The 13695-nt window shown below is 42.7% G+C and overlaps 1 protein-coding gene across 1 annotated transcript in view; it reads right to left on the reverse strand.

The window, feature by feature from the left end:
* Nucleotides 1–6255: 6255 nt before the first annotated feature.
* LOC112224085 (potassium voltage-gated channel subfamily C member 1-like) overlaps nt 6256–13695 on the reverse strand; it is a gene marked incomplete at its 5' end in the record, with an annotated part of 46353 nt that continues 38913 nt past the window's right edge. The window contains one exon of the mRNA XM_024387383.2: nt 6256–7112. Coding sequence (XP_024243151.1) covers nt 7099–7112 — 14 coding nt within the window. The remainder of the gene's footprint in view (nt 7113–13695) is intronic.

Here is a 13695-nt window from a genome sequence, read left to right on the forward strand (position 1 = left end):
ATGGATTCCAATTGGTCAGACCAGCACAGGTACTTTCTGTTTGAGTTTCTGCCAATAGGAAGGGAGGAGCAGAATGAAGATCTGATCTGATTTTCCAAAGGGAGGGACTTTTAAAACGGAAGTGCGAATAACAATGGATGAGAGTTTTTAAAGTGCTAGTACTACAGGCAAAGTGTTGAGAAAATGTTGGTAGCGTTTCTCACATTTGCTTTGTTAAAGTCCCCAGCTACAATACATGCAGCCTCGGGATATGTGGTTTCCAGTTTGCACAAATTCCAGTGTAGTTCCTTGAGGGCCGTCGTGGTATTGGCTTGAGGGGGAATATACACGGCTGTGACTATAACCGAAGAAAATCCTCTTGGTAGGTAATACGGTCGCCATTTGATTGTGGCATATTCTAGTTTGGCTGAACGAAAGGACTTGTGTTCCTGTACATTATAGTTAATCATGAAACATACACCACCGCCCTTCTTCTTCCCGGAGAATTCTTTATTCCTGTCTTCGCAATGTACTGAGAACCCAGCTGGTTGTATGGACGGGGACAGTGTATCCAGAGAGAGCCATGATTCCATAAAACAGAGTATGCCACAGTCCCTGATGTCTCTCTGGAAGGAGATCCTCACCCTGAGCTGGTCTACTTTATTGTCCAGGGACTGAACATTAGCAAGTAATGTACTCAGAAGTGGTGGATGGTGTGCACACCTCCTGAGTTCGACTAGAAGTCCACGCCGAATACCTCTTCTCCGCCAATGGCATCTTGGGGCAGCATCTGGGGTCAGTTCAATTGCTTTGGGGGGTACGAACAAATGATCCAATTCGGGAAAGTCATATTCCTGGTCGGAATGCTGGTGAGTTACCGCCGCTCTGTTATCCAAAAGTAATTTCCGGCTGTATGTAATAACACAGAAAACTTTCTGGGCTAATAATGTAAGAAATAACAAAAATGTATATATATATATATATATATATATATATATATATATATATATATATATATATATACTGCAAAGATGCTTGGGAGCTAGAGGCAGAGTGATCATGTCTGTCTGTGCCATCTCTGTAACGGGATTCTTCTGTTGAAGGAGAGGCGGACCACAACGCAGCGTGGTTATTGTGATACATCTTTAATAAAGATGAAATAGAGCCCTTATTTAAAGTGTTACTAAAATCTCCTACGGGAAAAATGAATGGTGGAAAAACTATTGGAACCATTTCCTTGTTTTACCACTAGGTTGTATAGGTATTATGACTTGTACTGTGGTACCCTATACCCATAAAGTAGTTAAACCACATAGTTGCCTCTGGTTACTATCATTAAGCTGTCCCAGTCACTTAACTCAATACAGGTGTGGGTGACACTATAGGTCATCTACAGTAGCTGTTGTTGAGCATTGGTTAAGAAAGTGTTATATAGTCCATATTTAGTGTATCCCTTGGTTATAAACATGTATGTTGTAAATGGAACATAAAACAGAGACTTACCATTCTTAACATTGTAACCCATTCCGTTCAACACGGCTCTATCAAATGGCAGTAGAGTGCAATAAAAAAGGAAAGACATCTTGTTGTTAGCCTGGCGTGAGCAGTCCCAAGTCAAAGAAAATGTATAATACTCATTAAAAGGAATGGCAAACTCATCCGTTAGTAACAGAGTAAGTATTAACAATACCAGGCTATATAATAACTTGGGTGAAGCACAGAGCTTTTGCAAGTGTGTTAAAATGAATCACGGTTGCTGGAAGTGAAATATTTCAGGAGGTTATCAACACTTCACAACACCCAAAGCATAAGTGGCTTAATATCTTAGTTTGAAAGTTTTAAAAAAGTTTTTAAAAAATAGACCCATTTTTGCAGAAAGTGGACAATGTTGTAAACCCTGTACAAACCAACATAGACCCAACTGAATAAGTGAGTAGCCTCTGTAGTTCATTCTGTTGAGTCTAGTCTAGTGGTGATAGTCCAATTAGAATGCATGACTAGGGATGGCCAGAGATAATCTTTTACAGCTACCTGGGCTGATCCTGGACCTGCCAGGGCCTACACCCTCAGAGTAAGCCACTGCTATTAAAGACATTGTCTGGAAAACCAACATTCAGCCAACCTGTTCAACAGTGGGAAACTGTGGTGAAATACACATTTCTACATCTACCCAACCTGCACAGTAGTGGCAACTGCTTCTTTCACTCTCACCCCTCCATTTTAAAGTAATTCAATGAGATTAGTTTGGAAGCTCTGGGTCTTTGTATGAAGCGTGTTATAACATGACGTCTGCTACCATGAGCTGTCGCCGCGACGACTATAAGCTGGATGGTTCTCGATGGATGAATGGAAGACCTGACCACCTAACAACAAGGACAAGCTACCTCTAGATGTGGCTGCTCTACAACACAGCACAGTGTATATAATAATCAGGACTGGTTTCATGACAAATAAAGGAGCTTAAGGTGTGTCGATTTCGCATTCCCTCAGATCAACAATCAAGTCATAATGCATGCATTTCCCATCACTGTGAGGTATTCACATTATTGTATCTATATACTAGAATTCCCCCCCCCCAATACACCGGAGTCTCTTTTTTAAACAGACACGACTTTGGAATGGCAGTTTGTTCCATGGAAACCTGAAAACTCTTGACTAACGACATCTCTTTTTGACCAACCTAACTCTCCTATGACTCCCTTAACGACCTGCACACAGTGGTTGACTTTTAAAAGCATAGATCACTTTCGCTGTAAATGCCGCAGATGTCGACTCAAGCAGTTTAAATCATCTTTAAAAATGTCAATCCCAGGGCACAGGACATATATCTATTGTTCAATCTATTTGGATTCTATCGGATCACACTTTGTCAGATACTCTGCACATGTCGGCTCAATCATAATTTCCCTTTAAATGTCAAGCGGGCTATAACGTTAATCTACAGCTGATCGGATTCAATTCCGGCATAACTCCTGTTTCACCTTCTCTCCCCTGAGTAATGGAAGAAGATTGCCTTCCTCTGAACATACCAGCCCAGCCACTTCCAATAACAACCGGCTACAAACATCTCCAAACAAATAGGCATAGAAGGTAGTATCGATTTGATGGAATCCATTTGCCCTGCTACAATCATGACAACTTCTGTATTATTGCCAAACAAAACAGAAATCGTGGTATAGTCGCAATGTATACACCCTTCAAACATATAGTATAGAAAGCGATCATTTAAAAATGGCTGCTACAGTTGTGGTGAAAATGATTCAAGGCAGTTAAACGTGGTTTTTGAATCAATGAAGAGGATTAAGATCAGTTTACAAATATGAAGATTCAAATGAACCCTGAAATGCTCCATTTCGATAGAATGATAAAAAAAAGCTTAAGTGCAGCTTAATTAAAGCAGACAGTACTGCAGAGATCAATAAAGTGGAATGAATGAGTGCAGAATGTGGGGCAGTAGTAGCAGAGATTTAAATCTAACAAAACAGTTCAGTGTGTATTTTGCAAAAATACATGTTTTAATATTCACATTTATTATTATTTCAAAACAAAATAGAGCTCTTTCATTATATATTTTTTTAAATATGAATTGCATATAACATTTTTTTCCTAATTTATTTTAAATGTATTTTTTGTATCTCTAGCACCCTTGTCTTCAACTAAAGGCTTGCAGAAAAGAAAGTCATGCAGAGTAAACATGCTGGGAAACAAAGTTTAAAAAAATGCATTTTCATTTCTTAATTTGTTTAAATCGCAGGGTCCACTCACTCTGGCCATCCCCACATCTTTTCTCACTCACGAGTCTATTATTCTCTTTCCTGTTGGAACACAGATGCTAATGTCCACCCACCACATCACCTTTCCAAAAAAGTCATTTTCGTATATTATTCCTTCACTTTTCCCTCTTTACTTCTTGCAAAACCAGTTCCGATATAGATCTTTATAATATTAACAGACATTTGCAACTGATTTTCCAAATAGCATTTTTTTGCCTCGTTTTCTCCAGATGGAGAAGGATGTTCCTTCTCCATCTGAAGCCATGGGTAGTTTATCAAAATATACATTTGTTCTCTTTGTACACACCCCCACCTTTGTACTTTCCTTGGTCCATTGGTCCTCGGTTTTCCTTTATTAAATGGTCTCATTTGGAGGGCCATCCCTATCTTGTTAGAAGCTTGACCCCTAATGCAGTCATTGGTCATTGATTGGCAGCAAGGGAAACGAGAGAGATGGGGGCAGTATAAGCATTAGGGGTCATATTTTCCTCATTGGCAGTATATATGCATCTGGAATAATAGTAATAAGTGCATGTTTGGTTTCTTGCAAAAACCACAGCAGAGAACTTATTCCACCACCGGACACATTTTGATGGGACTTCAAGGTGTCCTTATTGTGGAGACGTCCTCTGTGCTGTAGTTAAATTAGAACCGTAATCCCGCTGTTGGCAGGTCTCTGCATGGGACTTGACCTCAGTCAGTCTGTGCTCCACTCGTGATTGACTTGAGCTGTAGTTAGTCCATTTCTAGCGACCGATAGCAGTATCTGTCATACATGTGCATTAAGGGTTTTTGTTCAAGAAGAATGTAATTGTAATAAATAAGTCAATTCAATCAGTTAAAAAAAAATACTCAGCAATTACCTCTGTTATATACATTAATGGCATTTCTTACTTGTACTTTTGTACGAAAGCAAGGCGATAGCCAAGGTACCAAAGGCAGTTCTAAGCTTTGCTCTAGATATATGGAATGTTCATCCCATAACAGTATGGGCTGCTGTTACTTTATAGGCTGGTCATACAGCAAGTGAATGCGCAGGACCGCCAGTATATGCCACATGGATTTTAAAGTAAGTATGTGAGAGACAGTCTTGTTTATCCATTTTTTCCAGGGGGAAATACACTACACGACCAAAAGTATGTGGAACATGGAGTTGCCCCCCCCACTAGATGTTGGTACATTGTTGCTATAACAGCCTCCACTCTTCTGGGAAGGCTTTCCACTAGATGTTGGAACATTGCTGAGGACTTGCTTCCGTTCAGCCACAAGAGCATTAGTGAGGTCGGGCACTGATGTTGGGCGATTAGGCCTGGCTCACAGTCGGCTTTCCAATTCATCCCAAAAGTGTCCGATGGGGTTGAGGTCAGGGCTCTGTGCAGGCTAGTCAAATTCTTCCACAACGATCTCGACAAACACTTTCTGTATGGACCTCGCTTAGTGCACGGGCCATTGTCTTGGAAGCACAGAATCATCTAGAATGTCATTGTATGCTGTAGCGTTTTTTCCCCGTCACTGGAACTAAGGGGTCTAGCCCAAACCATAAAAAACAGCCCCAGACCATTATTCCTCCTTCACCAAACTATACACATGGCACTATGCATTGGGACAGGTAGCGTTTTCCTGGCATCCGCCAAACCCAGTCTGTTGGACTGCCAGATGCAAAGCATGATTCTTGTGTTTCCACTGCTCCAGAGTCCAATGGCTTTACACCACTCCAGCTGCGCATGTTGATCTTAGGCTTGTGTGCGGCCACTCGGCCAAGGAAACCCAATTCATGAAGCTCCCGATGAACAGTTCTTGTGCAGACATTGCTTCCAGATGGGCGGCAGGTAGCCTAGTGGTTAGAGCGTTGGGCCAGTAACCGAAAGGTTGCTGGATTGAATCCCTGAGCTGACAAGGTAAAAATCTGTTGTTCCACCCCTGAGCAAGGCAGTTAACCCAGTGTTCCCTGGGTACTGAAGACGTGGATGTCGATTATGGCAGCCCCCCCAAACCTCTCTGATTCAGAGTAGTTGGGTTAAATGCGGAAGACATTTCAGTTGAATGCATTCAGTGGTACAACTGACTATATATCCCCTTTCCCAGATGCAGTTTGGAACTTGGTACTGAGTGTTTGAGGATGACTTTTACGCTCTTCAGCACTCGGCGGTCCCGTTCTGTGGCCTACCACCGAGCTGTTGTTGCTCCTAGACGTTTCCACTTCACAACAACAGCACTTATAGTGGACCAGGGTAGCTCTAGCAGGGCATTTGACAAACTGACATGTTGGTAAGATCACATCCTATGATGGTGCCACGTTGAATGTCACAGTTCCTCAGTAAGGCCCTTCTACTGCCAATGTCTATAGAGATGTCTATAGAGATGTCTATAGCATGGCTGTGTGCTTTATTTTATACCCCTGTTGGCAACAGGTGTAGCTGATATAGCCGAATCCACTAATTTGAAGGGGAGTCCACATACTTTTGTGTGTATATATATATATATATATATATATATTCTCGGTTGATGCTACATCCATTTGGTATTGTCATCGACATACAGTATGCACTGTATCATAGTGTAATAAGTACATATGTTGGTGTCCTGGGATCATTGTTCCAGATTGAATGGAATACATAGAGATTGGTTATCATTCAAGCCTTTAACTCCACAAGTCATGAACTCATGAGGTGGGAGAACAGACATGTCTAAATTCAGTTCTCTGTTCATTTAACCGGTTTAGTTGATGTTACACATTTTACAAATAAACTTTTGAGGTGGAACCTGTCTTTGTCTTTCATGTACAATAGTTTCTTGTAAAGGTAAGTAACACAATAGGAAAAAGGCATGTAAAGTTGAGATTCGGTGCGTATTTTCACATCACTCTGTTCAAACTGTTGATGACAATAGTTTCCCTACCAACAAATGCTACAGTGTTAGCAGAGATGCTACAAAGTCAGTTAGACCTGCTCCCTCGTGTATAGGTGAGTGATAATTCATGGATTCTCTAAGTTACTCAGTAGATCAGCACGGCAGTCGATTATTCGTTACTGTATGAGATGGTTGAGCGTCGCAATATAACGTCTTCTGGAATGTTGCAGTAGGAGTCCTTTTCTCTGCAATGCTCTGTCAGTTATTGTGATCTGTCGGACAGTCTTCAAAAGGGTGGTCGGAGTTGCCAAGAGGCTGCTTTGGTAACAGCATAAAGATCCAACCTAATGTTCATCTTGATTCCCCTCCGGTATTGCTCGTCACACCAAAGATCCTCCTTTTAACTGTCCATCTGTGTCACACGTCTTGGTAAAGTGGCTCCCTCCGATAATTTCTGATTAAGTGACTCAGTATGTCTTCACAGAAAAGGCCGATGCTAGAAACTTAACACTGCAAAGACAAGAATAAACAGCTGTTAAATGTTGTACACTAAGATCAAATAGGATTACAATTAAGAAAAGTAATGCATTTGGGCAGTAGTATTAGAAATTAGCGTTCTATCAATGCTACAGTGTGTATTTTTGAACATAAAAGGTTAAATAAGGCATTCAACTGTTGCATCATCAACATAGTATTACAGTGCCTTGCAAAAGTATTCCTTAGATTTCTCCACAAATGGGAATAAAATGATTTAATAAAATAAATAAAAATGGTAAATTTACACAAAATACTCTAACAAAAATGGAAAAATAAAACTATTTATTTTAAACATTTAAAAAATGATCTACTTCATATTATTATCCAGCATCATCCCCAGACCAACACGTGAAAATGGTGTGTTTCTATATTTTGCAATGCCTACTCATAATTGGTTAAAATCACATGATGTACTCATCACTGGAAACCCTCATATTCCTCACTACAAAACATAGAAGCGCATCATTTTCACATATGTTGACCGGTGGCGCTGGAGATGAATATGAAGTAGAAACATTTGGAAATTTCCCCTTTAAGAGGAATAATAAAAATAAAAAATAAATAAATAAACTACAATATTTGTTGCCGAAGTATTCAGCCCCTCCAATTAGGCAAGCTTAACCCTTGAGGTGTTCGTGGAACCCATTTTTTTATTTTACTAGGCAAGTCATTTAAGAATAAATCATTTTTTACAATGACAGCCTACCCTGGACGACGCTGGGCAAATTGTGCACCGCCCTATGGGACTTCCCAGTCAAGGCCGGATGTGACAGGCTGGATTTACAATCTTTACTAAAATGAGAATTAATAATTCTTTCAACCTGAGACTCATTGGCCTTGGTTCATTTTCAGTGAAGAACATGTACAAGAACACATTTTCATTGAGTGCACCCCCCTACACATCTATATTACATATGTGGTGTTTGGGTCCACTGGACCCGAGGGTAATAAATGTGTGTGTGTGTGTGTGTGTGTGTGTGTGTGTGAAAACAAGTACAAATTCAACAGAAAAAGGTTTGCCGTTTCACTCTGGGCCTGCTGTTTCATCATAGCACCAAGAACCTGCCTGTCTCCCTCTTTTCTCACACTCTTTACCCATTGTTAAGTGTGAAACTACACAATGTCTTGCGGGAACCTCCACAATGTTATTACAATACATCATAAACAATTCAGTTTTGTTCCGACACTCGACCCCAGCCAGGTGCAAATCGGGGGAGGGACACAACAGATAAACAGCTTTGCATGTTCCTTACCACAAATCATTATGGCAAAAATATTCTCTGCTCAGAGGGCCTTAGAAATCATTTTTGCAGAGAGAGAAGCTAGTGTGGAAAGTGACTATGCATGTGATAAACAGAGAGAAGCAGCAGTGTAAAAAAAAAGGGATGGGGGGGCACACAATGCAAATAGTCCTGGTAGCCATTTGATTACCTGTTCAGGAGTCTTATGGCTTGGGGGTAAAAACTGTTGAGAAGCCTTTTTGTCCTAAACTTGGCACTCCGGTACCGCTTGCCATGCGGTAGTAGAGAGAACAGTCTATGACTGGGGTGGCTGGGGTCATTGACAATTTCCAGGGCCTTCCTCTGACACCGCCTGGTGTAGAGGTCCTGGATAGCAGGCAGCTTAGCCCCAGTGATGTATTAGCCTCTGTAGTGCCTTGCGGTCAGAGGCCCGAGCAATTGCCGTACCAGGCAGTGATGCAACCAGTCAGGATGCTCTCGATGGTGCAGCTGTAGAACCTTTTGAGGATCTCAGGACCCATGCCAAATCTTTTTAGTTTCCTGAGGGGGGTATAGGCTTTGTTGTGCCCTCTTCATGACTATCTTGGTGTGTTTGGACCATTCTAGTTTGTTGTTGATGTGGACACCAAGGATCTTGAAGCTCTCAACCTGCTCCACTACAGCCCCATCGATGAGAATGGGGACATGCTCGGTTCTCCTTTTCCTGTAGTCCACAATCATCTCCTTAGTCTTGGTTACGTTGAGGGATAGATTGTTATTCTGGCACCACTCGGCCAGATCTCTGACCTCCTCCCTATAGGCTGTCTCGTTGTTGTCGGTGATCAGGCCTACCACTGTTGTGAGGTCTGCAAACTTGGTGTTGGTGTCGTACCTGGCCATGCAGTCGTGGATGAACAGGGAGTACAGGAAGAGACTGAGCACACACCCCTGGGGAGCTGGGTCTAGGTTTTCTGGAATAATGGTGTTGATCTGGTCAAATACCAACCTTTCAAAGCACTTCATGGCTACGGACGTGAGTGCTAAGGGTCTGTAGTCATTTAGGCAGGTTGCCTTTGTGTTCTTGGGCACAGGGACTATGGTGGTCTGCTTGAAACATGTTGGTATTACAAACTCAGACAGGGACATGTTGAAAATGTCAGTGAAGACACCTGCCAGTTGGTCAGCACACGTCCTGTTAATCGTCTGGCCCCGCAGCCTTGTGTATGTTGCCCTGTTTAAAGTTCTTACTCACGTCAGCTATGGAGAGCATGATTACACAGTCGTCCGGAACAGCTGATGCTCTCCTGCATGCCTCAGTGTTGCTTGCCTCGAAGCGAGCATAGAAGTGATTTAGTTCATCTAGAAGGCTTCTGTCACTGGGCAGCTCGCGGCTGTGCTTCCCTTTGTAGTCTGAAATAGTTTGCAAGCCCTGCCACATAAGATGAGCGTCGGAGCTGATGTAGTATGATTCAATCTTAGCCCTGTATTGGTGCTTTGCCTGTTTGATGGTTCGTCACAGGGCATAGCAGGACTTCTTGTAAGCTTCCGGGTTAGAGTCCCGCACCTTGAAAACGGCAGCTCTACCCTTTAGCTCAGTGTGAATGTTGCCTGTAATCCATGGCTTCTGGTTGGGGTATGTACGTACAGTCACTGTGGGGACGACGTCCTCGATGCACTTATTGATAAAGCCAGTGACTGATGTGGTGTAATCCTAAGTGCCATCGGAAGAACCCCGGAACATGTTCCAGTCTGATAGCAAAACAGTCCTGTAGTTTAGCATCTGCTTCATCTGACCACTTTTTTATAGACCGAGTCACTGGTGCTTCCTGCTTAAATTTTTGCATGTAAGCAGGAATCAGGAGGATAGAGTTGTGGTTGGATTTACCAAATAGGGGGAGGGAGCTATGTACATGTCTGTGTGTGGAGTACAGATGATCTAAAAAAAAATCCCCTCTGGTTGCACATTTAATATGTTGATAGTAGAACTGATTTTAGTTTCCCTGCATTAAACTCTCCGGCAACTAGGAGTGCCGGCTCTGGGTGATTGGTTTCCTGTTTGCTTATTTCCTTATACAGCTGACTGAGTGCGGGCTTAGTGCCAGCATCTGTCTGTGGAGGTGAATAAACAGCCACGAAAAGTATAGCTGAGAACTCTCTAGCAAGTAGTGTGGCCTGCAATTTTTCACAATATACTCTACTTTAGGCGAGCAAAATCTAGGGAGTTCCTTAGATTTCATGCACCAGCTGTTATTTACAAAAATGGCATAGACCCCCCCTCCTTGTCTTGCTGTTCTAGCTTGCCGGTGCAGCGTGTATCCCACTAGCTGAATATCCATGTAGTCATTCAGCCACGATTCCGTGAAACATAGGATATTATACAGTTTGATGTTCGGTTGGTAGGATATTCGTGATCGTACCCGACAGCTTTGCACACTCTTGCCATTCTCTCAACCATTTTCATGAGGTAGTTACCTGGAATGCATTTCAATTAACAGGTGTGCCTTGTTAAAAGTTAATTTGTGGAATTTCTTTCCTTCTTAATGCGTTTGAGACAATCAGTTGTGTTGTGACAAGATAGAGGTGGTATACAAAAATAGCCGTATTTAGTAAATGACCAAGTTCATATGATGGCAAGAAAAGCTCCAATAAGCAAAGATAAGACATTCCATCATTACTTTAACACATGAAGGTCAGTCAATCCAGAAAATTAAGAACTTCGAAAGTTCTTCAAGTGCAGTACCAAAAACCATCAAGAGCTATGATGAAACTAGCTCTCATGATGACCGCCACAGGAAAGGAAGACCCAGAGTTACCTCTGCTGCTGAGGATAAATTCATTCGAGTTACCAGCCTCAGAAATTGCAGCCCAAACAAATGCTTCAGAGTTCAAGTAACACACACAGCAACTGTTCAGAGGAGAGCGCATGAAGCAGGCCTTCATTGTTGAATTGCTGCAAAGAAACCACTAATAAAGGACACCAATAAGAAGAGACTAGCTTGGGCCAAGTAACACGAGCAATGGACATTAAACTGGTGGAAATCTGTCCTTTGGTCTGATGAGTCCAATGTGAGATTTTTGGTTCCAACAGCCGTGTCTTTGAGAGATGCAATGTGGGTGAAAGGATGATCTCCGCATGTGGTTCCCATGCAAAAAGGACATTATATATACTTCCGGCGCCGACAGAGATGGCCACCTCGCTTCGCGTTCCTAGGAAACTATGCAGTATTTAGTTTTTTTTACGTGTTATTTCTTACATTGGTACCCCAGGTAATCTTAGGTTTCATTACATACAGTCGGGAGGAACTACTGAATATAAGAGCAACGTCAACTCCCCATCATTACGACCAGGAATATGACTTTCCCAAAGCGGATTCTGTGTTCTGCCTTCCACCGAGGACAATGGATCGGATCCCAGCTGGCGACCCAAAACAACAACGTCGTAAAAGAGGCAAACGAAGCAGTCTTCTGGTCAGGCTCCGGAGACGGGCACATCGCGCGCCACTCCCTAGCATACTACTCGCCAATGTCCAGTCTCTTGACAACAAGGTTGATGAAATCCGAGCAAGGGTAGCATTCCAGAGAGACATCAGAGACTGTAACGTTCTTTGCTTCACAGAAACACAGCTGGTTTCTTCAAGCATCGCGCCGACAGAAACAACCATCTTTCTGGTAAGAAGAGGGGCGGGGGGGTATGCCTTATGATTAACGAGACGTGGTGTGGTCATAACAACATACAGGAACTCAAGTCCTTATGTTCACCTTACTTAGAATTCCTCACAATCAAATGTCGACCGCATTATCTACCAAGGGAATTCTCTTTGATTATAATCACAGCCATATATATTCCCCCCCAAGCAGACACATCGATGGCCCTGAACACACTTTATTTGACTCTATGCAAACTGGAAACCACATATCCTGAGGCTGCATTCATTGTAGCTGGGGATTTTAACAAGGCTAATCTGAAAACAAGACTCCCTGAATTGTATCAGCATATCGATTGCGCAACCAGGGCTGGTAAAACCCTAGATCATTGTTATTCTAACTTCCGCGACGCATATAAGGCCCTCCCTCGCCCTCCTTTCGGAAAAGCTGACCACGACTCCATTTTGTTGCTCCCAGCCTACAGACAGAAACTAATACAAGAAGCTCCCGCACTCAGGTCTGTTCAACGCTGGTCCGACCAATTTGATTCCACACTTTTAAGACTGTTTCGATCATGTGGATTGGGATATGTTCCGCATTGCTTCCATCAACAACATTGACGAATACGCTGATTCGGTGAGCGAGTTCATTAGAAAGTGCATTGACGATGTCGTACCCATAGCAACGATTAAAACATTCCCAAACCAGAAACCGTGGATTGATGGCAGCATTCGTGTGAAACTGAAAGTGCGAACCACTGCTTTTAACCAGGGCAAGGTGACCGGAAACATGACCGAATACAAACAGTGTAGCTATTCCCACCGCAAGGCAATCAAACAAGCTAATCGTCAGTATAGAGACAAAGTAGAGTCGCAATTCAAAGAGGTATGTGGCAGGGTCTACAGTCAATCACGGATTACAAAAAGAAAACCAGCCCCGTCGTCACAGACTAAATAACTTTTTCGCCCGCTTTGAGGACAATACAGTGCCACTGACACAGCCCGCTACCAAAACCTGGGGACTCTTCTTCACTGCAGCCGATGTGAGTAAAACATTTAAACGTGTTAACCCTCGCAAGGCTGCAGGCCCAGACGGCATCCCCAGCCGCGTTAAAGCATGCGCAGACCAGCTGGCTGGTGTGTTTACGGACATATTCAATCAATCCTTATCCGTGTCTACCGTTCCCACATGCTTCAAGAGGGCCACCATTGTCCCTGTTCCCAAGAAAGCTAAGGTAACTGAGCTAAACGACTACTGCCCCATAGCACTCACTTCCGTCATCATGAAGTGCTTTGAGAGACTAGTCAAGGACCATATCACTTCCACCCTACCTGACACCCTAGACCCACTCCAATTTGTTTACCGCCCAAATAGGTCCACAGACGACGCAATCGCAACCACACTGCCCTAACCCATCTGGACAAGAGCAATACCTATGTGAGAATGCTGTTCATCAACTACAGCTCAGCATTTAACACCATAGTACCCTCCAGCTTCTATCTCAAGGCCATCAGACTGTTAAACAGCCACCACTAACATTGAGTGACTGCTGCTAACACACTGACTCAACTCCAGCCACTTTAATAATGGAAATTGATATAAAAAATACATACCCTACATTAATCATCTCATGTGTATATACTGTACTCTATACCATCTACTCCATCTTGTCTATGCCGTTCTGTAACATC

This window comes from Oncorhynchus tshawytscha, linkage group LG25 (assembly GCF_018296145.1).
Source record: "Oncorhynchus tshawytscha isolate Ot180627B linkage group LG25, Otsh_v2.0, whole genome shotgun sequence".
Lineage (NCBI taxonomy): Eukaryota > Metazoa > Chordata > Actinopteri > Salmoniformes > Salmonidae > Oncorhynchus > Oncorhynchus tshawytscha.